Source organism: Pecten maximus, chromosome 3, assembly GCF_902652985.1.
Source record: "Pecten maximus chromosome 3, xPecMax1.1, whole genome shotgun sequence".
Taxonomy (NCBI): domain Eukaryota; kingdom Metazoa; phylum Mollusca; class Bivalvia; order Pectinida; family Pectinidae; genus Pecten; species Pecten maximus.
In genome coordinates, this window is record NC_047017.1 from 23,493,575 (window position 1) to 23,517,935 (window position 24,361).

The 24,361-nt window shown below is 35.1% G+C and overlaps 2 protein-coding genes across 2 annotated transcripts; both read right to left on the minus strand.

Annotated features, from left to right (window-relative positions):
- Window positions 1-104: 104 nt before the first annotated feature.
- On the minus strand, window positions 105-10,484 carry LOC117323624 (coiled-coil domain-containing protein 42 like-2-like). The gene is made up of 8 exons (XM_033878944.1): window positions 10,301-10,484; window positions 9,151-9,370; window positions 5,475-5,632; window positions 5,110-5,192; window positions 4,839-4,948; window positions 4,487-4,657; window positions 3,777-3,893; window positions 105-3,138 (listed from the first exon to the last, which is right to left on the minus strand). Exons 1-8 carry the CDS (start codon window positions 10,375-10,377, stop codon window positions 2,989-2,991), a joined length of 1,086 nt encoding a protein of 361 aa, XP_033734835.1. The 5' UTR covers window positions 10,378-10,484; the 3' UTR covers window positions 105-2,988.
- Window positions 10,485-11,805: 1,321 nt separating this feature from the next.
- LOC117322665 (nematocin receptor 2-like) lies at window positions 11,806-13,290 on the minus strand. The gene has a single exon (XM_033877602.1). The coding sequence runs from the start codon at window positions 12,961-12,963 to the stop codon at window positions 11,806-11,808; it is 1,158 nt and encodes a 385-aa protein (XP_033733493.1). The 5' UTR covers window positions 12,964-13,290.
- Between the last annotated feature and the right edge of the window lie 11,071 nt (window positions 13,291-24,361).

Below are 24,361 nucleotides of genomic sequence, written 5' to 3' on the forward strand. Positions count from 1 at the left end.
CGTTGTTTAAATAGATATCTAGTGTTAGGATGGTTTATGTTATCTGCAGATAACTGGTGATAGTTCATTTATAATGTTCTGTAACTTTGAAATATAAAGAAGACTTCAATTTGACAAGATAATTTTATTTTGTTCATTTCGTGAGGTAAATGATAATGTCGTCATTTGAGGGCGGTTTGGCAAGGTGAATGCTTCCATACAGTTACCCTGGTATCAAGGTCCTTGGCTATCCCATAGTATAGGTATTCAAATCAAAGACTGTTAATGAAATAAAAATAAAGCCATCCACTGATGGAACCTTTGACAATCTGGATCAGTCAATTTTCTGTACTTACATAAGATATATTGTACTGGCTTTAATTCAAAATGGAACCAGTGTCCAGACAAGTGTGCGACTTTGTATCAATACAAAAAAAACTGTTTATTAAACAACTTTGCATACTATAAGTAAAATGATAATTTTATACTTATTTATAATAATGGAGGCAATTTTAATCAATTGCTTATGCATATAAAAATGTTCATAGGTGTTTCTTTAGCTGATCAAATTTCATCCTAATTTCACACAATGTATTGGGTGCTATTGATATTATGTGACTTTTTTCACAAACTAATTGTCACTCCACTCTACAGCAAAGATACGAGTTACCTCCCCTTACAATTAGCATCTTCATGAAAACACAATTCAGTTAAATCATCACCATGGTAAACTACACGAAGGGATTACAACTTGCACCTACATCAACAAACATGATATATTTATGAGTATAGAGATTAACAAATTTCTGACAATGATTGACCGGGCAATTATTTGCTGATGTTTTTTTTTTCTCATTAAGATATATATAATTTGAATGTTTGTATGATATCCAGTATAAAGAAATGAATGCATGTCAGAACGTGACTAATGAGCTCTGCATGTAATGCTATTTTATAAAGTAAGAAATCGTGAATAAAATAAATGTTTGTCACTGAATTATGTGAAATGCTGCTCAGTAATTTGGGAACATGGCTATAATTACTGACACACTATTGTAACAAAACGGCAAAATTAAAGGGAAACCTTGTGTAGTAACGCGGTGGCAGTTCCCATACTACAACTGCACCAGAGATCATGCAAATAAGGATAAGGAATCACACATTTTCATATCTCTCTCTCTCTCTCTCTCTCTCTCTCTCTCTCTCTCTCTCTCTCTCTCTCTATTTTCTCAACTTTAGTTCATTAATCTTTTCTTTCCTTCACATCTAACAAAACAGTATGGTTTCAGAATTTTGTGAAATCTGTATGGGTGCTTATTTTTGCAGGTGCTACATCAGTTTTTACAGGTGCTACTCCAATCTTGACAGGTGCTATCACAAACTTCACAGGTGCTGTTTCTATCCCAATCTTTACATGTGCGACCCCAATCTTTACAGGTGCTACTCAATCTTTACAGGTGCTACCCCAATCTTTACGGGTGCTACCCCAATCTTTATGGGTGCTACCAAGTCTTTACAGGTGCTACCCCAATCTTTATGGGTGCTACCAAGTCTTTACAGGTGCTACCCCAATCTTTACGGGGGCTGCCCAATCTTTATGGGTGCTACCCAAATCTTTACGGGTGCTACCAAGTCTTTACAGGTGCTACCCCAATCTTTACAGGTGCTACCCCAATCTTTACAGGTGCTACCCCAATCTTTATGGGTGCTACCAAGTCTTTACAGGTGCTACCCCAATCTTTACGGGGGCTGCCCAATCTTTATGGGTGCTACCCAAATCTTTACGGGTGCTACCAAGTCTTTACAGGTACTACCCCAATCTGAACAGGTGCTACTCAATCTTTACAGGTGCTACTCAATCTTTACGGGTGCTACTCAATCTTTACGGGTGCTACTCAATCTTTACGGGTGCTACCCCAATCTGTACGGGGGCTGCCCAATCTATGGGTGCTACCGTAATCTGTACAGGTGCTACCCCAATCTTTACGGGTGCTACCCCAATCTATACAGGTGCTACCCCAATCTGTACAGGTTCTACCTTTGTACATCTCATCACCTCCAAAACTACAAGAGTACTAGCATGGTGTAAATTTTAACAGAATATTCCACACCAGTACATTTCTTAACTAAAGTATCGTTCCCATGGAACTGTTCCTGACGTACCAGCTCTAATACAAATCACCACTTCCTATTAAACTGTGTCTGACATTAAAATCTCTCCAGTATAACTGTGATATTTATGTTATGCCCTGATAACATACGTATCAACCTGTCATCATCATTCAAGTAAATTAGGGACACAAATCACTAGCAGTCTATAGTATTGGTACACATTATCTCACTAAAGTAAAACACCATGTATTATAACTTATAAAAACACGTAACACTAACAACAGGTCCCAGAAGGATCTTTTTAAATTTTCTATCTAATCTTTTCTGTTCTTTCTTCTTAATTTTCTGATGTATAGAAGAATCCTGTGATGGCGAATTATTTTGGTTTCCAGTCAGTCCCAAAATACAATATGCAGGACTTGGGACCATGGGGAGATTACATATATTATTTTAGAAAAGATCCCTTCTATACTTTCTAAGATATAGAAAAATTGTTAAAGGGTTGAAAGACCTCAGGCAAAATGAGGTTCCTGCTTGGGATCACTTGTTTCTATCTCTGTTCTAATATATTCATGGAGTTTTATTTTGCATAAGACAAAGAGATATGGTCATTACCTCTTAGTATCATACAATCCATTGTATATTCCATTCCATTGTAACCTATCAGAGATATTTCAGTTTACTGATGCTAATTCATTTACCATGAACACAACACATGTTATACTCTGTAGTACTACTCTATAGGGAAGGTGTCGGATTAAACAGGTTTCCTAATTCCCATATTAGACATGTTCACTTTGATTTGCTGTTGATACATAATTTATACAGAGCTGGCCACTTTTAAAACGATTGGAATAATGGTACATTATCAACAGAAGTACATAGGCTCGGGTTTCATCACGAGGGAGAAGAAACGAGGACCTGTACTTTTTTCTTGGCTTTAGACTTTTGGAGATCTGCACTGTTTCCTCTGCTGCTTTCCTTGTGTGTGGTTGAGTCAGTGGGCATGGCTATACGGGCAACATCCTCCCGCTCCACCACATGGTCCTGTGTACAGAAAGAAGTTACCATTGTATAATCATTTCAGTGAGAATAAGGATACTTTCTGCATTTTATTTACATGTAATATTTTTATTTTTTTTTTAATCTTATTTGAGGTAAATTACAAGTCTTTTGTTGTGTCTTTAGCAAAAACCAATTGTTTATTTCTATTGATCCTCCACTGAATCACCATTAAAATGACATTGTTCTATGGCTTTTTCAATTGATCTCCCATCGTTTGAAAACAATGGTGATTCAATGGTCTAATACTGCACCATGGGCTATTAAAACACCATTGTCTTAATGCATTATATTCAATTGAAAACAATTTAATATGATTGTATGCTAATAAGGTACCTGATTTTAGTGGTCTATCAATAGTTTATCAATGGTTTATCATGTTCAAATAATGTTTTTTTTAATAGTTTTCAATGAATTTCAATGATTATAGGGGTTGAGTGATATAAAAGCAGCAGATATGCAAATAAGGTAAGCAGTGGTGTTACAATGGAGATATAAATTGTAATTCTATGGATTTTCAATGCCATTGATTTTTGCTAAGGGGAATTGTAGTGATTAATCATTTAGTCAATAACTGATAAGTTCTATTTCTATCAAGCAGATTCCATGGGGGTAAACCTTACCCCAATCTTCTTGAGTTTCTGCTCCAGTGAGAGACCCTCTACTGTTGGGTCGAGAGCCTTCAGACATTTCTCTGCGATATTGTCTATAGCCATCATGATCACTCCGAATTCTGTTCGCTGTAATACAAAGTCAGTGTAAATTATTATGTTCACATATTTGTCAATGTCATTTATATTGGTGTGACCATCAAACTTGGTAAGTTGATTGGAAATAGTTAACTAGGTGGTTTTGTAATTACATTTTTACTTCAGAATTGATGTCAATGTCTTATAGTTTCATAGGGGTATGATAAAAAATTGTTTGCAAACTGTATGAATCCACTTGCAGATTCTTAGATTTTATCAACAATTTGCAAACAATTTCTTTTTCAAATCCCTATGAAACTAAAAAAACATTGACATCAATGCTTATAATCAATTTATGAAATTGTTTTTTCGAACTCAAAGTATGTTTTAAGTCCCTTTTTAATTATTTCATAAGGGATTCTTTTGAATAATGCAATATGCAACGTCAACGGTCATATTTTGACGTCACGTTTTTCACACAATTTAGGGTTTTTTTTTCATAGAGGTATGAAAAGAAAACTCAACCAATCAGAAAGCTGCATTCTGCATACAAACATTGGAAAATTAATTGTGATATGAATAAGAAATGTGTTGAATCTTTCTCATTTCGTGGTATTTACACTGATTAAAAAATAGAGTCTGACCTTTGACCTCATATTTCCTTTGTTAGCAGCAAAGTGTTGCTCACTCTGCTTGTTACTCTCCTCTTTGTGTTCGTGGTCGTGCTGTAATCGAGCCAACTGGCCATTGATTGACATTTTCATGTTTGTGTGCTCCCCTTTTATTTCATCCAATTCATGTCTCAGTTCCTTCATCTGAAACAATGTATAACAGATTAATACATAAATAGTAGAGAGCAAAAGGTCATCGGAATTCATCTTTTTTTCAAGAAATCTGGAAAGTATTGTAAAAATATATATTGTGTATAGAGAAACATTTCCTTTTACCAATAAGATCTGTATACTCTGATGTATCTCTGTACCAATGGTGACTTACCTCATCTCCAGCAGACTCAAGTTTATCTATGAGAGCTTTACTTGACTCGCTCAATGTTCGATGTCGCATCATAAGACCCTTCACCTTGTCATCAGTTGTAGGTATATAATCTTGAAATATAAAATGAATGAACATTTCACATGGTCACAGTATATTGTTGAGAGGAGCCCTAGAGATTCAGTTCTGTTGATATATCAAAGTATAGCATTGTAATTGTGTTCAAGTTGAATAATTTAAAATGGACACTGTACGTGATAAAGAATCCACTTACCTTCGGGCATAATATCTATAACTCTCATCAAAAAATCTGAAAATTTCTTGTATCTGGTTACAGATCTTTCTAAGTGTTTTTGTCTGAAAATAAAATAATGAACCATTACAGTAGTTTTTTAGAAAATGTGAAATTATACAATGACCAGAGGTGTTAAGGTATGAAACTTTGTAAGCAGAAATATCATTGAAATCTCACACCTTTGAAGTAATAGTAAGCACTATGATAAAATCTTGACTTTAATTGAATTTTCAGTTAAGTAAAAACAAAATCTCACTTTCCTCTTACACAATCTTACTGCTATGAAATAACTGTTGATAAATTCCATTAAGATAAATCATTGTCTTTATGACCGCGTTCTTTACCTCCTTTTCAGATCCTCCATTTGTTGTTGTAACATTTCCAGTTCCTTTGTCTTCTGATCTTTTAGTTTTAATTCTGTTTGGTATTTCTGAATCGCTCTCCTCCTCTTCGCCTCGTAGTCTTTGATGTATTTCTCACAGTTGGTAAATTCATCCTTCATCTGTAAGGGCAGTAAGAACTTGGGTTTAAAATTTTAATATTATACACCAATGGCAAAACCAATATAACAAAATTATATATAACTGTACCAGGTTACAAATAATGTAATATAACATAACAAGGTAATACATTCTGTAATACAAAATAACAAGGTTTTACATTATGTAATACAACATAACCAGGTTATTCATTATATGATACATCATAACCAGGTTATACATTATGTAATACAACATGACTGTGTTATACATTATGTAATACAAAATAACCAGGTTTTACATTATGTAATACAACATAACCAGGTGATACATTATGTAATACAACATGACTGTGTTATACATTATGTAATACAAAATAACCAGGTTTTACATTATGTAATACAACATAACCAGGTGATACATTATGTAATACAACATGATTGTGTTATACATTATGTGATACATCATAACCTGGTTTTACATTATGTAAAGCAACATAACCAGGTTATTCATTATATGATACATCATAACCAGGTTATACATTATATGATACATCATAACCAGGTTATACATTATATGATACATCATAACCAGGTTATACATTATATGATACATCATAACCAGGTTATACATTCTGTAATACAATTTTTTTTTTTTTTTTTTTTTTTAACGTCCTATTAACAGCCAGGATCATTTAAGGACGTGCCAGGTTTTGGAGGTGGAGGAAAGCCGGAGTACCCGGAGAAAAACCACCAGCCTACGATCACTACCTGGCAACTGCCCCACGTAGGTTTCGAACTCGCGACCCAGTGGTGGAGGGCTATAGTGATAAAGTGTCGGTACACCTTAACCACTCGGCCACCACGGCCCCTTGTAATACAATATAACCAGGTTATACATTATGTAACACAACATAACCAGGTTATACATTATGTATTACAACATAACCAGGTTATGAATAATATAACGAGGTTATGAACAATTTTAGAAAACATAACCAGGTTTTACATACAACATAACTGGGTTAGCATAATATAAATGTATTTCTTAGGGTATTCGTTGAATTGAGTGCATAAGGTCATATGAGTTATCTCCCTTTCAAAGACTATACACGGCATTACCTGTACAGGTATGATATTGTTATGTAAGTTGTACATGAGGTTGTAGGTTCCGACACACGGCGTGAAGAGTAAGGGCATTGCGAGGCTCGCTGTTGTTCAGTAAGGATATGTTTAAAATTGTTCAAAATATAGCAAACAAGAAATATCTTTAAAAAAGATAAACGGCATAGTTTTAATGCTGGTGGTTATATTGTAAAACTGCTGGTGAAATAAATCAACAAACTAATGGGTTTCAGCACAGATAACAAAATTTGATCAGTTTGAATCATTTTTGGTGATAAGACTGCATTTGAATCAGGAATATAATTTTATTAATGCGTCATTTGAAAAGATACATCCACTTATTCAGCTTGCATTCTTAACTTTGTTTCATTTTTAACTGCATATCTGCATTTTGCATTTACTGCTACATTGACCAATCACAAACTTCATCTAGACCAGTAACGCCACCTGTGGCATCATATCCGGGGCCAAAAGAATATCATACCGCTATGCCGAAAAATATGTAAATTAAAGGTATTTTCATATTTTCTATACCACTTAAATCTGAGAGTAAAATCCAGTGAAAAGAGTGATAATTGTTTGACATATTGTTTGCAATCTTAAAAATCAAATTAATGTGTAGTCTTTTGAATGGCAATAAATCTGTTGACAAAAGTTCTATTATACCTAGTTGGAAGATATGTCTTTTTGAATATGTTCAATGAATGATTTCTAAAAATGTTCCTTAAATCCTTAAATTCACTAACAGGTTTTTTTTATTCAGCAGAACATTATCAAATACTGAAATAACCTGCACCATTACATATCAAATACCAGGTAAAAACATGTATTATAACATCTGCTGCCAACAGTGTTCGTACTATAACAGACAGCTAGCATTATCTAAACCTACAATCAACAAGCTATTTTTTCTGTAAGTCTACATTGGAATGCTGCCAAACAGAATGTTTTAACTTGTTAAACACTGAACATGACGGTGACAGTCACACAATATATCAAAAAACAATTAGTACCGTAGTAGTGTGAAGAATGAAACCTGGTACACTATTCCACAGGGCAAATTACCTACAGATCAAATATATGATAAATTGGCTTTTATTACTTATAGTACATATATGTATTATGAATTTGGAAGATTCTAGATAACCCAGAAATAATCATAAAATAAAAATAAATCAGCATAATTTAAAACAAATTTTCATGAAATAAATAATTTACAGGAATACACTTCATAAGCTGGCACTATGTGATAGAGAGGAATCATAATTAACACTCCCACAAATAAATCAGGAAATCTGTACCACTAAATGGTCACCACAGTCTCGATTCCAAGGTTACAGTTTTCAGCATTAATTAGTCAAAGGTGATATTAGCCAATAGTGTTACCCTTTGTCAATGACAAAGATTTTATTCTCATAAACATATAAAGTGTAGAGAATTACATACATAAAAAATTAACATTTTGAATATTTTACTGTTTACATTTGGAAGGAACAATTTCATTCAAGCTAATTTCAGAACAAAAATCTTGGGATCACTTGTTTAAGAAGGCTGGACGGGATTTTGCGGTCGTCAATCTCCAGAATAATGGTCAGAGAACAAACTAAGAGACCATATATATACAACACTCAGTGTATGAAAAGAGAGGTGAAATATATCGTCAATCCAACATATATATAACCAATGATCTCCAGGTAGTTGGGGAGCTTTCTCTAATTTGTTTAGATCCTAGTTAGTCATTAATATAATTTGTTTTGAGCTAAGAAAATATGCACCTAAGTTGCTGATTAACATTCTAAAACCTTACATATCAACATCCAGATGCATTGTGATACCTAGGGCTGACATTATTGAATTGTTCTATTGATCAAAGTAAGTATTATTATAACACATATGTATATATTCTACAACAAACCCACAAATACCTTATGTTGCATCACAAACATAAGAAGAAAAAAAAGATAAATTCCTGTGAAACATTTTCATATCATCTGCAAATCTCACCTCATAATTACTTAGAGGGCAAACATGGAGATAAAACTGTTTCGTCCAAACTCTACAACAGCTCTAGACTGTATTTGACCTATTAAGCTCACATTCCCTTATAAGGGCATCCTACTTTTTTTCCAGAAAACAGGATGGGTGTCAAAGTTAAACATATAAAAAGTTCCTTACAGCAGTCAGATCTGCTAAGATAATTTTCAGTCTTTTAACTAACTCTGAATTGTTTTTGCTACATGTAGATATGTCCATGTAAATAAAAAAGAAAACCTCACCCAGATTTCATAAGGGAATTTTCCCCTGTATATGTACATGGTTATATCAATTGCACCCTTTTGTGTTTTGTAAGTTCACAATGAACTTATTTTAAAAGTTGAATACGGTATATAAGAGCCTAGTGTCTGATGTTAACTAACCTGTTGCTGTCTTTTCTGTATGTCAATCTGGCGCTGTGCACACTGCTCCATTTTTCGTTTGAACTCCTGTCGCTTCTCATACAGCTCCATGTCAACCGCCTCCACCTCCACTTGTTTCTTGAGCAGGAGAGTTCTCTGCAACGTGTTGATCCCCGTTTCAATGAGCTTGTCACCAGACTCCTTGACAACGGGGAATGCTGTGATCTCATCCTCGTCATCTCTGTAACATAAATACAAAATCTCTAATATAGCTTCACTTGTGTCAAAAATGGTAATTATAGTCAAAAGTGTTTTCTTATTTCCCTGCTTTACTTAGATATTCTATTGCATTGGTGTAATGTTGAAAAAATTTGGCTAATGTTATATTCAAGGGTTTGTAAGTGAAGTATCCTAACAGTAAAATAATGGCATGCAAGTGTAAACCTGAATGTAAAACAGCAAAATGTTCAATATTATCTAAAATATAAGGTATATTTTTTTTCAGTTGTACAATATTTAGCCCCTTTTTATTATCTAACCATAGCTGCTGGCTCAGAAATTGTAAACAGTTACCAGATTAACTATCAGACACCTGCGAGAACTATGATACATCTAATTTTAGCATCAAAAGACTTGACATACAGTTTTAAAAATGTATTCATATGAAAATATTTACACGTTTAGAAATGCAGGCGGAGTAGAAATTAATCCATACCTAGTGTGATAATAGTCATAACAATGTCAAATCAAGATTAAATAAACTTAACAATTTTCAAAAATGCTAATTCAAGAATTAAACCAAAACATACATCTAAATCTAATAGTATCGAAGAAAAGACATCGCAGGCTATTGAGAAACATGGCTTGGATATCAGTTGTTTATCAAACGAACTCACACAAACAGTTATAGTTATTTTATTACTGCAGGTTTTGCTTATGAATATGATAAATGGCAATCATCTGTGCTAAAACACAAAATGCAACTTAATTAAATTTATCTATTAGCGATTGTCAGTGTAATACTGAATGCTTGTAAACATAGCCTTCCACTAACAGCCTCCTCGTGCGTGACGAGAGACTTTAACATGCACGGCTGTAATTGATTCCATCTATAATTCACGCACCTGTTATCATCACCGGGCAATCACCACACACGAAATGGCGTCCTTACCTTTCGTTGAGTTGTGTGACGAATACATTGCGCTTCTGGTTGTCAAGATCCAAGTTGTATCCTCCAGTATCCGCCATTTTAGCAGACAGTTTTCTCTACTAATACCACAAACTCGAGATTTACGCTTTCAACCGTTCACAGCGACACTGTCCGCCATGTCTAAACAACTTCATGCAAATGAGGGCTCCTAGGAGATGGTCACGTGGTCATGTTGACACTAATGTGTCCGGATATTTTTAGCAGACTATAGCTATAATTTGTCATAAATACGATTTATATTTAAAACATATAGTATACAGTCCTATGTTCTTATACTTTGACATTCACTTGTTCTACCTGGTTTAATAAAACATCCCTAATATTGTCTTTGCTTGTTTAATGCTATGTACAGTACTTTAAATTTCTTTAAAGATACTTTGTTATACATTGTATATTATATACATGAATATATCAGTGTATTAATATTCATCTCATAGTGTATGTATTTGATTATGCCTCTATGTGGGCCCAATTTTGAAAAAATAGACTTCGTATCTTTTTGTATCTTAAATTGTATACATTGTACGTATACATGAACTTTTTAATTACGCCGGTGCCCCCACGTGGACCAAATTTTGGAGAAAAGTAGACTTTGTATCTTGAAAACATGCATATTTATTTGATTATTACTTAGTTTGTTCTGAGTCACGCACAAGCTTTAGTGTAAAGTGTATATTAGCTATTTCTACTTTGCTATAAGATATATATTATAGTTTTTTTTTTTTATCTAAAACAATGTTCAGCATTGCAAAAAGTAATGTACGTATACATTGACGTATCTGTCACTTAAATCAATTTAAATACTACGTTATGATCAATATTTGTATATGTACACTGATTTCTTGTCCATGGTCTATGATTGTGGTCTTCACGAGATATCTTTTGACCGTCTGATGATTATCTGTAGTATTAAGATATTCATTGTCTTAGATACTTTTCCATGCTAAAACGCCTTTCAAGTTAATTTTTGTCTACAATTTCTTATTAACAAATATAACGCCCTGTTTTAGTCTTCTTGTTATATATTTTTGATTAACACACCACTAATCTTAGAGACACCACATCCTAGTCCAATATCTCTGACTAACACACAACACTAATCTTAGAGACACCACATCCTAGTCCAATATTCCTGACTAACACACAACACTAATCTTAGAGACACCACGTCCTAGCCCACTATTTCTGACCAACACACAACACTAATCTTAGAGACACCACGTCCTAGTCCAATATCTCTGACTAACACACACCACTAATCTTAGAGACACCACGTCCTAGCCCACTGTTTCTGACTAACACACATTAGCTGCGATAACGTAGCTCCGTCCGGATTGACTGACGGACGGACGGCCGGCCGGTTTCCTACACATGGTCGGCTGGAGAGCAGTGTAGACAGGCTATCATTATTCTTTCTAGTCATACATTTCTCCTTGACACCGGGAATGTAATAATATTCTTTCTAGTCATACATTTCTCCTTGACACCGGGAATGTATTACGAACAGCAGGTGCCTTAATCTGGCGGGAAAACAGGCGACAACATTCGTGTCGAAAGTTTGGATTGAAGATGCCATATATTATAGGATTGGAGACATTGCCGATACAAAAAGCCATCGATGCCACTTCTATCAACTGTTGTACATGAATGCTCTGTTTACGGAAATCTATTTTGTTATCCAAGTTAAGGACAAGTTCGATGGTAAGATATGGAACATAGCTGAAAACAAAGCTAACTGCTACTAATAAGAATATGATTGTAGTTTTTGAGACTTGTGCTATTTTTTGTAACTCTAGGTTTTTTCGTTGTTCGTTACTTCCGCTTGCCGTATGTTGTGAGCAGTTAAGTGATAGTTCTGTCGCGAACACCTCACCGGTACTCCGGGTTCTCTTAGCTCCAGACAAAAGATTGTACGGTTTGACCTTAGGAAGGGTTTCTGTGGACTCCCTAAGATTGTATCTAGACCGTCGATACACGACACGGATGATGTTTATATAGACAAACAGGAGGACAACGAAATCAGCAAAGGCAAGGATAAGATAAAACCCAAAGTATAAAACAGGGATCAGACGGTCGATCGAGTCGTCAATGGAACAGGTTGTTGCAACTATCCCTGGAGTAGCCATCTTGATCGTCTTGGTGCCATGGACAAAGACGGACGGCCATGAGATACAGAGCGCCAGAATGAACGCGTAGGCGACATTTTTGTGTGGAGAGTGAAACCGAAAACTCTTTAATGGATGGCATATCTTATAGTACCTATCTCGGGATATACACAACAACAGCAGAGTCTGAGACGCGTATGCTACTATAGACACTGTACTGAACAACTTACACGGAATGGCATCTCCGTACAGCAAGGGAAAGCGCAACTGAAATATATCAAAAGGAATGCCGAGCACACAACACACGAGATCAATCACAGACAACCAGAATATGTAAACATTGGCACATGTTTTCCTGAACCGGTAACCGTAGACATAAATCACAAACCCATTGCCGAGCAGTCCGAGGATTGTCATGAAGCCGGTAAACACTATCGCGGGGTAGTATAGATCTACCTCCTTCTCGTTGGCCAACCACAACAGTGTACTTGCTGCTATCTCTGCAGAATCATTTGCCATCCCGTTTTTAAGATTACAATCATAGATTTATATGTACAATAAGGTATCAGAACTATCCGTCTGTGTCATATTGTCTTATTTAAAGCAACATGAAACCGAGGACTTTCAGCAGTCGCACGACATAAAGAATAAGATTTCAGTCAGGCATACCTTATGTTAAGCAATTTGTCCATCTCGTCAAAGCCTCCATTAATTCAATTATGCTTTATAAATAACAATTCAATTTAACTGATGCCAGCCACCCAAGGAGGTATATAACGAGTTGGCACAGGAAATATTACAATTCACAATCCCATCGTTTGTCTTTCGTTACAGTTTTGGAACAGATGCCAACCTCCCAATGCATTTACGAATTGGCACATGGAATATTACAATTCACAATTCTATCGTTTGTCTTTCAACAGGTGCTTTAGGTTTTTTCTTCTTTCGAACTATCGGTGTATGTCAATGTTGACGCTATAAAGTGGCATTTTCACTGTTTACGCTATTTACTGGCAATTTCAATGTTGACGCTATTTACCGGCGTTTGCTCTGTTGACACTTTTTAGTGTCATTTACACTGTTGACGCTATTTAGTGGCATTTACACTGTTGACGCTATTTAGTGACATTTTCACTGTTGACTCTATTTAGTGACATTTTCACTGTTGACTCTATTTACCGGCGTTTTCACTGTTGACGCTTTTTAGTGTCATTTACACTGTTGACGCTATTTAGTGATATTTTCACTGTTGACGCTATTTAGTGACATTTTCACTGTTGACGCTTTATAGTGGCGTTTTCACTGTTGACGCTTTTAAGTGTCATTTTCACTGTTGACGCTATTTAGTGGCATTTACAATGTTGACGCTATTTAGTGACATTTTCACTGTTGACTCTATTTACCGGCATTTTCACTGTTGACGCTATTTACCGGCGTTTTCACTGTTGACGCTTTTTAGTGGCGTTTTCACTGTTGACGCTTTTAAGTGTCATTTTCACTGTTGACGCTATTTAGTGTCATTTTCACTGTTGACGCTATTTAGTGACATTTTCACTGTTGACTCTATTTACCGGCGTTTTCACTGTTGACGCTTTTAAGTGTCATTTTCACTGTTGAAGCTATTTAGTGGCGTTTTCACTGTTGACGCTATTTTCTGGCATTTTCAATGTTGACGCTATTTACCGGCGTTTGCACTGTTGACGCTTTTTAGTGTCATTTTCACTGTTGACGCTATTTACTGGCAATTTCAATGTTGACGCTATTTACCGGCGTTTGCACTATTGACGCTATTTAGTGGCATTTTCACTGCTGACTCTATTTACCGGCGTTTTCACTGTTGACGCTATTTAGTGGCATTTTCACTGCTGACTCTATTTGCCGGCGTTTTCACTGTTGACGCTATTTACCGGCGTTTGCACTGTTGACGCTATTTAGTGGCATTTTCACTGATGACGCTATTTAGTGGCATTTTCACTGTTGACGCTATTTAGTGGCATTTTCACTGTTGACGCTATTTACCGGTGTTTTCATTGTTGACGCTTTTTAGTGGCATTTTCACTGTTGACGCTATTTAGTGTCATTTTCACTGTTGACGCTATTTAGTGACATTTTCACTGTTGACTCTATTTACCGGCATTTTCACTGTTGACGCTATTTACCGGCGTTTTCACTGTTGACGCTATTTACTTGCATTTTCACTTTTGACGCTGTTTAGTGGCATTTTCAATGTTGACGCTATTTTACTGGCGTTTTCACTGTTGACGCTTTTTAGTGTCATTTTCACTGTTGACGCTATTTACTGGCAATTTCAATGTTGACGCTATTTACCGGCGTTTGCACTGTTGACGCTATTTAGTGGCATTTTCACTGTTGACGCTATTTAGTGGCATTTTCACTGCTGACTCTATTTACCGGCGTTTTCACTGTTGACGCTATTTACTGGCGTTTGCACTGTTGACGCTTTTTAGTGTCATTTTCACTGTTGATGCTATTTAGTGGCATTTTCACTGTTGACGCTATTTAGTGGCATTTTCACTGATGACGCTATTTAGTGGCATTTTCACTGTTGACGCTATTTAGTGGCATTTTCACTGTTGACGCTATTTACCGGTGTTTTCATTGTTGACGCTTTTTAGTGGCATTTTCACTGTTGACGCTATTTAGTGACATTTTCACTGTTGACGCTATTTAGTGTCATTTTCACTGTTGACGCTATTTAGTGACATTTTCACTGTTGACCATATTTACCGGCATTTTCACTGTTGACGCTATTTACCGGCGTTTTCACTGTTGACGCTATTTACTTGCATTTTCACTTTTGACGCTATTTAGTGGCATTTTCACTGTTGACGCTTTTTAGTGGCGTTTTCACTGTTGACGCTATTTAGTGGCATTTTCACTTTTGACGCTTTTTAGTGGCATTTTCACTGTTGATGCTATTTACCGGCGTTTTTACTGTTGACGCTATTTACTTGCATTTTCACTTTTGACGCTATTTAGTGGCATTTTCACTGTTGACGCTATTTAGTGGCATTTTCACTGTTGACGCTATTTACCGGCGTTTTCACTGTTGACGCTATTTACTTGCATTTTCACTTTTGACGCTATTTAGTGGCATTTTTTCTGTTGACGCTATTTAGTGGCATTTTCACTGTTGACGCTATTTAGTGGCATTTTCACTGTTGACGCTATTTACCGGCGTTTTCACTGTTGACGCTATTTACTTGCATTTTCACTTTTGACGCTGTTTAGTGGCATTTTCACTGTTGACGCTATTTTACTGGCGTTTTCACTGTTTTCGCTATTTACTGGCGTTTTCACTGTTGACGCTATTTACTGGTATTTTCACTGTTGACGCTATTCACTGAGGATTTCACTGTTGACGTCATTTCACTGAGCTTTTCACTGCTGATGTTATTTCCATGATCTCTTCACTGTGTATATGCTTTGCCTTTCCTGTGCGGTAAAATGGATATAAACGCGAAGAGAACCGTAGGGTATCGAAGATATGTAGGAAGTGACAAAGGTATGGCTCACGGGACTCACTTTGTATCATTATCAATATCAATCACACAGATTGTCCAAACATGTGTCGTACGGAAATACAGAATGTAAATGGTCTGGGAATAAAAATCGATTGGTGCAACATGGTAATGGGAAATATTGAACGTTAATCGTATAGGCGTGAATACAGTTCAAATACAATATCGGACTAATGGATTGTATACGCAATTTTTTAATGCAAAAATAACAAAGGACTAAATGCACGAATTGCTGGTTTCTGCTCCCCGGTTTGACGCATTTATTTTTCTGAGATGAATTTATTTTGTGGAATATATTCAATGAAAATAAAATGAATAGGAAAGAAATGTTTGTCTTAATATTTGTTTGATATTTTGACCTAAAATCATTGTTTCTTGTCCTATTTGTATGTTCAGCTAATCTACCGATACCTGACCTGTTGTGTAGAATTGACAATAGCGCACTGAAACCTCAAACCAAGCATTTTTGTAATTATCAATACTAGTTCCATATTGTGTACGATAATCAACAATTTTGGATGTGGAGCTAAAATTGGCCAATAGTGCATTTAGTCCTTTTTGTGAACTACATAGGTTGTAGTCACTTGTCGAGTTGTTGTTTGTATGTAGATGATGAGATGTATTGATGGATGATGATTGACGCCGTAGACTCTTCTTCATATTTATTATGTACAAGTACTATACATATATTCATGGCAGGTATTTTCAATGTATATGTCCAGTGAGGGCGAGAGTGTCTCCGCCCGGCCTGCTGGCCGGACTGTCCCGAGGACCAGTCACCTATCTCTCTCCCCTAACTCTTGTCGCACTGCTTCTTTATATGCTAGGGACGATGTTAATTACATAATCCAAATCACTTAATACGTAGGTAAATATATAACTTGTGTCCAAATAGACAGAGTTCTTATGTAAATGGCATTGTATACCCAGGGGCAGTATCCGTGTCAACAGGTAGTAGCCACGTCTACACATATACTGCCCTTTGGACATACCGTGCTCTCTGAATATAAATTTCCGTACTCTTAATAATTTTGATAAATTTCAAAATAAATCATTATACTTCATTTTGAATATGTATGTTTATCTATGCAAAAGAATGTTTTGCATAAAATAATATGTTTTGTCCGAGTGAATGTTTAAAATATGTTTAAGGTGAAAGTGCATGATGAGGATATAACGATTAAATAAGTATGTGGATGATACCGTTTCTATAAGTTTATCGCTTATTTTTAAATAATTATTTTTAAAATTAAGTCGATACATGTTTTTATGAACTGCAACACGAGAAAAAAACGTTGATATTAACTGAAATCAAAGGGCTATAAGTGTTTTATTACCAAGGCTGTTTTTCAGTTTAAAAAAATCAACGAATTCAAACAGGGACGTATAAAATCAAAGTACTGAAAGTACTGTAGGAGGCGTTAGTCAGATGTAAAAGGAGATATTTGAAATAAAGCAAGAATACAAATTAAACTGATATCAACATGACTAAACATTTCCACTTAAGTGTGTCAAACCAACCGGACATAATGGTTTTCACAGTCCTGATGAATGTAATGGTTTAGACTGTTCCGATATACATAATGGTTTTAACCATCTTAAAGTTTCAAACCTACTTCTAAAAGTAGTTAAACATTTCTTATTTCAATCACACTTTTACTTAAGAAGTCAAACATTTTAAATTTTTTCAAATAAACTTCTGCTTAGGTACATGTCATTAACATTCATACTTTAAACCATCTTTTATATTTAAGTAGTTCAAAATTTGCATTTATGTGTTTAAAACAAACTTATATTTTATAGGCCTTGGTATTAGAAATGTCGAAACAATATGATATGCATTTCGATAAGTTATAACAATACACGATATGTATTGAAAATACAGGGAGTGTCTGCTACTTTTTTTGTTGAAAGTGTGCAATGTCTTTCAATATCTTGTAAACAAAATTGTTTATTCCTTTCTATTTTGATCTTAGAATAATATCAAAATTAGATTGACGGCTTTTAAAAGTTATTACACTTTTTTTTCAACAAAGACCTCATTTGTTAAGGACAATTATTTTAAAATTAGATATCAATTCCATCTATTTTAATAGATCCAATGTCAATATTAACAATGAACTGTGATTTGTGATTTGTTGCTTTTTAATTTACCACCAAGATGTAGATAATAGCCTAGTAGCTATAGGTACTGTATATAAATATACAGCGTTTTACATGCAAAATATTGAAGAAAACTTTCATATTTGATATCAATTCAATATGATTGTATAGGTCCCTTGGGGTGGGGAAAGAACCCTGGGCCTATTTTTACATCAGGATTGTGTTCATCTCTTGGTCAATTTGGCTTAATTGACATAAATAACTTCTTCTCTGAAACTAAGCAATCGATATAGCTCATACTTGACTGGTAGCATCATTTTGGGTAGGGATTCAAAATTGTAAAAATGGTGGGGTTGACCCCTGGGGGGCAGGGTCAAAAGGGGTCAATTGGTTTCTCTGAAACTAAGTTATGGATATAACTCACATTGGTGTGGTAGCAATCCCTATGGGGTTGTACCCAAAGTCAATTTCATTTCATGGATTAATTGAACAATTTGGTATAAAACCTACATTTGCATGGTAGCATGGTTATGGGGTGGGTATTCAAAATTGTACGAATGTTGGGGTTAACCTCCCGGGGGCTGAAGGATGGGACCAAAATAGGTCAATTTCGCTAAATTGACATTTTTAGAATAACAATAAACCAATCTACATGTACCCATATAAAATGCTTATGATATATTGACATAGAAATACCAGCGACAAATTAACTTAAGCATCATTCTTGTTTCATATCTCATAAAACCAGGTGAGCGATACAGGCCCTCTGGGCCTCTTGTTTTATCTGTGAAACCATTCAGATCCCAACTCAATAATCTTGCTGGACACCCCTTTTGAGCCAACAATTGAATTGCAATTTATGGATAATTTTTTTAATTTTGGCAAGAAAACATTCTTTAAAGGGCATGTCTGCATCATTTTTAATAATTTGCCATTGAAACTTCGCACACACCTTCATAAGAGCCGGTTCTTTAAAATGTGAATGAAGGTCATGGTCAGAGAGATAAACTCAATATTTGTAGTCAGTCACACATGTTACATGTATCTGTTTGCCAAATATCCAGCCTTCATGTGTATGTGCAGTTTTGGGTCATGTTTTCATTTTGGTAGGAATTTCTTTTTAAAAGTGCCATATCTGCGTCATTTTGATTATTTGACCTTGATACATTGCACACACCTTTAAAAGGGCCGATTCTTTAAAATGTGACCCAAATTAATAATTTTGAAAGAACTTTGAATTTTTTTCATCATTTGACCCCCATGACCTTGAATGAAGGACAAGGTCAAATATAAGTATAACATTTGTAGCCAGCCATACGTTATCGATGTGCCAAACATCAAGCCTTCATGTGTATATAGATAAAAGAGCAGAAACCTTTATTCTGCAATTTTGGATTATTTTTTAATTTTGGCTGGAGAAAATAGCTTTATGATTCTTTTCCAAGTGCCATATCTTTCTGCCTTATTTTTATCTGATGACAATAAAATATGCACATTCTGTTTCAGTGGACTATGTTCTTTCATATGAAATGAAAAGAATAATCAATTTGAGATTTTTATTTTTGACATTCGAACCCATAACAAGTCGTTGGCCTTGACATTCTCTGACAATATGTCATTGAGAAAAGTTTGCCCTAACCACGTGCTAACCAATTTCCAATTTCCAATGAAACAAATTATGCTAAAATATGTGTGATGAGTTTCCTATATAAACTATAGTAAAATGTATCCTCTCCCCAGGGAGAATGCGACACATAGGGGGCCATGAAATTAACAATTTTGATAAAACAGCTTAAGAACCTTTTGTACACCATTCTGCGATATCTTGGTCTTAAGAAGAAGACCGACGCATGACGACAGATCAAATTATAATGGTGTATATTATGAGCTGAATGTCAAAGGATTGTAAACTCTGTACAAATTGTATTATATTATCAGGCAGTCAGCCTAAATGTATGTTTCATATCTACCATATTAGAAGTTTGAGGTTTTGTACGATATATATATATACTTAATTTTTACACATACATTAAATGAGTTAGCTACTTTCATAAATTAAGATGTTTTTTCTAGAGTTTACTAGGCCGGATGAAATATGATCATGAGCAATCAGTATGGTCAATATGAGATTTGATAAAATGCCTCTCGTAGGTCAACCACTCATGATCACTCAACTTCTTTTTGTAGGAGTCAATATTATATGTACGAGAATTAAACTCTCGCGATGTCTGTTGCACATAAGTACAAAGAAATACATTATCACTTAAGCCGAAAAAAATCACACTTAAGTAGCAATAACACATAATAGTCGAAAACCCAATATATGTTATCAGTGATAAGAAACAGTACTTATAAGCATTTTTGGCAATTTATCCTGAAACAGCTATAGCCTTCCATATTTGACATCCCACAGATTGTTGCTTGTATATATATATAGTTTTAAAGGTCAACATTGGAAAAAACCTAAATGGTTATACATGAAATCATAATAAATAGAATTATTGACAAACAAGTTTCATTTATTTTCACACTTTCTGGAGACCAATAAGGAGATTGATGATTATTTTAAGGGATATGTTCGCGACATGAAAATCAAACATTTTTAATTAAATTTCAAAAGCAAATATAGATTTATTTTGAAAGTTATGAGGAATATTGATATTTGAGAAAGTCTTATATTATATGGATTTGATATGGATTGCCAATAGATATACATGTATTTATCATTTTACATGAAAACAACAAAAAGTTATATTACATGAAAACAACAAAAAGTTGTACTAATAGGTTAAAATGCAATTGGTATACATTTTGTTAATCTACAATTACTTTGTATTGTTTAATATATTCTATGTAATACAAACATTTCACAGCTTGGTGCATACAAATGTATATATATATTACATGAAAACATTTGAACAGGTTGAATCGTGAGCTGAATAATATATAAATAAGACAAGCTGGTTCAATAATAATTTAGCATTTTCATATATATTACGAGCGCGAGTAGCTACTGCAGTAAACCTTATCACAGAAATCCAGATTCTGTATATTGTCTCTGTCGGGGAAGGTACAGCACAAATGACCACCACGACAGATATGTGCCAGTTTTCTTAGTTTTAAAAAATAAACGATCGAATTCCATCACGCCATCATGTAGGTCAACCGATTCATGGATTTGAAACACAGGGACTTCGATCAATTATCGCAGTAATCCGAAGGGTTCTGGGGTTGATATCGCCTTAAAGCTGATTAAAGTTTGCATATAGTATATAGCAAGATCGTCAGAAAATTCGGACTATAATCGCAGTAGATATTGTGATTTTGTGGCCTGGCCAGGCTTGAACAACTTATCGTAAACAGTTTCGTCCTAAATAAACAAACACTTATTTCAGTGAGTCAACAAACAGATTTAAACTTTGTAAGCAACTTGCCTTTAATTCATGTTGATAGATATTAATTTCTAGCGACAAACATCATTTTGATGCTTCGTGTGAAGCCCGTGTCCACGTGCTTCCATTCGAGTGCTCGCTCACGTAAACAGACGGAACACGTGATCGCTAAATATCGGACTAAATCTCATAAAATCTCGTGAACAAACTACCAAGTTGTAAACAAAAGACATGTTGTTAGCCAAAACCTGGAGGGTAATATGAAAATCAGGAATTTGTTTGCGCTTGGTTGTTATGCCATCCTTATTTCTAGTAGTTAAACAAGTGTCCTCTGTAAGGTAACGTCAGAAACTCGCAGTTATCTCCCTTCAAACAGTATTTGCAATATAGATTTGCAAAAATCGATGCAGGTGTAGATATTTACAAGACATTATTCTTATTGTTTATTCAAAATAATTCCTGAAATGTTCAAAACATTATCAGCATAGTTAATACATTTCTGTGCACATCTACTTTGAATGACGGACTACAATGACGTGCCTCATACTTGGAACTAATTATAAGCGAATCATTACCCCTAGCAGAGACATATATACAGAGAGATTGGCAGCTCTCTATTTGCCCTTGTGTTTACATAGTGGCCCCTGACCTTCCCACAATCCTTTGCGGTCGCTCGGTTCAGTCTTCACTAGACGCCATATTGGAGAAAACTTGAAACCCAGACACATAATTATCGATAATTTCTATTTGAAATCATCACCAAGATCCAATTATGTGCTTTAATTTTATTAATATCAAAGTGCAGAAGTGTCATCAATATGAAATATATCACAATTTGCTGTCCAAGTGTTTGTATTTTGAGTATGAAAGTCAAGCACAACGCAGGAAAGATCGGCGGGAATCTCCAATTTTCGAAAAGTCCCTATGGGGTTTTCGAGAATACGGATAAATGACAACAATGCGCATGATAATCTAGACCACATTCCATAAGTATGATAGTTTTTGGTTAATTTGGTAACTTTTGTAGTGGCCTAAATAAAACGATGTGCTTTTTGTGTGCGTTTAAAATTGACGATGTTTTGGTCGGACGTAATGGCTGCTTAATTACAAAACTTGGACATGTCGAATAGGACCCAATGGATTTTAGAAAATACGGATAAATGGCAGCAATGTGCATGATCAATAAGACTATATCCCATAAGTATGATAGTTTTTGGTTAATGTGGTAACTTTTGTAGTGGCCTAAATAAAACGATGTGCTTTTTGTGTGCGTTTAAAATTGACGATGTTTTGGTCTGACGTAATGGCGGCTTAATTACAAACTTGGACATGTCGAATAGGACGCCAATGGATCGTAGAAAATACGGATAAATGGCAACAATGTGCATGATCACTAAGACTATATCACATAATTATGATAGTTTTTGGTTAATGTGGTAACTTTTGTAGTGGCCAAAATAAAACGATGTGCTTTCTGTGTGTATTTAAAATGACGATGTTTTGGTCTGACGTAATGGCGGATTAACCAGAACATGTCGAATAAGTTCCAATACTACGATACACACATGCGCATAGCCCGATTTACCTGCGCTCGCGTGTGTTTGATAGGAGACAGGACGCTCTCGATAAGGGATATGCTTGAGTGGTCACGAATAAAGGGAGCCACTATGTGTACGGGGAAATAGCGATGTTACTAATCTCTCTGTATATATGTCTTTGCCCCTAGTTACAGAAATTACCACCAGAGGTCTCAAATTCCGGGCTTCCGCCGAAGAGAAATTTATACTGAATATACCTTTTTCATGTAATAGCACTTTATTTGTAGTCTTGATAGTTTTCATAAATGTATATATAGTTCAACTACATCATATATATACCGAAAGAAACTACAAAATGAACTGTGAAAGGAAATATAACGAAAATGAAAGTGAGAGATTGTGACGTCACAACTCGTAGGTGATTGTAATATGGCAGGCGTAAACGCCTCCATAAAAAAAAGGGGGGGGGGGGGGGGGGGGGGGGGGGGGGGTGAGGAAGGGGGATCACGTGCCTTTTTTATTATTTTATTTTAGTCATTTTAGTCCATCGGAAAATATGAAAAATCTATGTGTTTTACAGTATAAATATCTGTAGTGGTACGTCATAGAGTTCCAACTAGGCTATGATGTGACGAAATAATTGGATACTATACATGTATATTGTAAAACACCAGTTTATGTACACAATTTTCTTGTTATCCTTGTGTATATGAACTAAGAAAAAACATTGTACGTGAATCAAGTAAATGATATAGAAGATATAGAAGGAGTAGGGGCTAATATTTTTTCCGGCATAGCCGTATAATATTCTTTTTGTCCCCGGAAATGACGCGACAGGTGGCGTTACCGGTCAAGATGAAGTATGTGATTGATCAATGTAGCGGTAAATGCAAAATGCAGATATGCACTTAAAAACGAAACAAAGTTAAGATTGAATACAAGCTGAATAAGTGGATGCATCTTTTCAAATGACACATTAATAAAATCATATTCCTGATTGAAATGCAATCGTATTCAGGCGCGTAGCTGCCTATACGCAAATACGCAGTTGCGTACACATCAGTTTTCAACAAACAAAAAACAAACAAAAAACACAAAAACAAAGAAAGAAAAAACTGTTATTTATATGAGCTTATCTATACACAAAATATGAATGCTGCCCTAGGTGATGGTTCTAGTCAAACCCACTAATTGATATAACTAGTCATTTAGTGGTAGGGAACGCAATCAATCGGTCGGTTAAAGTGGACAAAGAAAAATCCGAAGACCTATTTCTTTGGAAGAAATTTCAGCTCGCCCCGCAGGAATCATCAGCATCAGAAAAAAGTCAAAATGGTACACC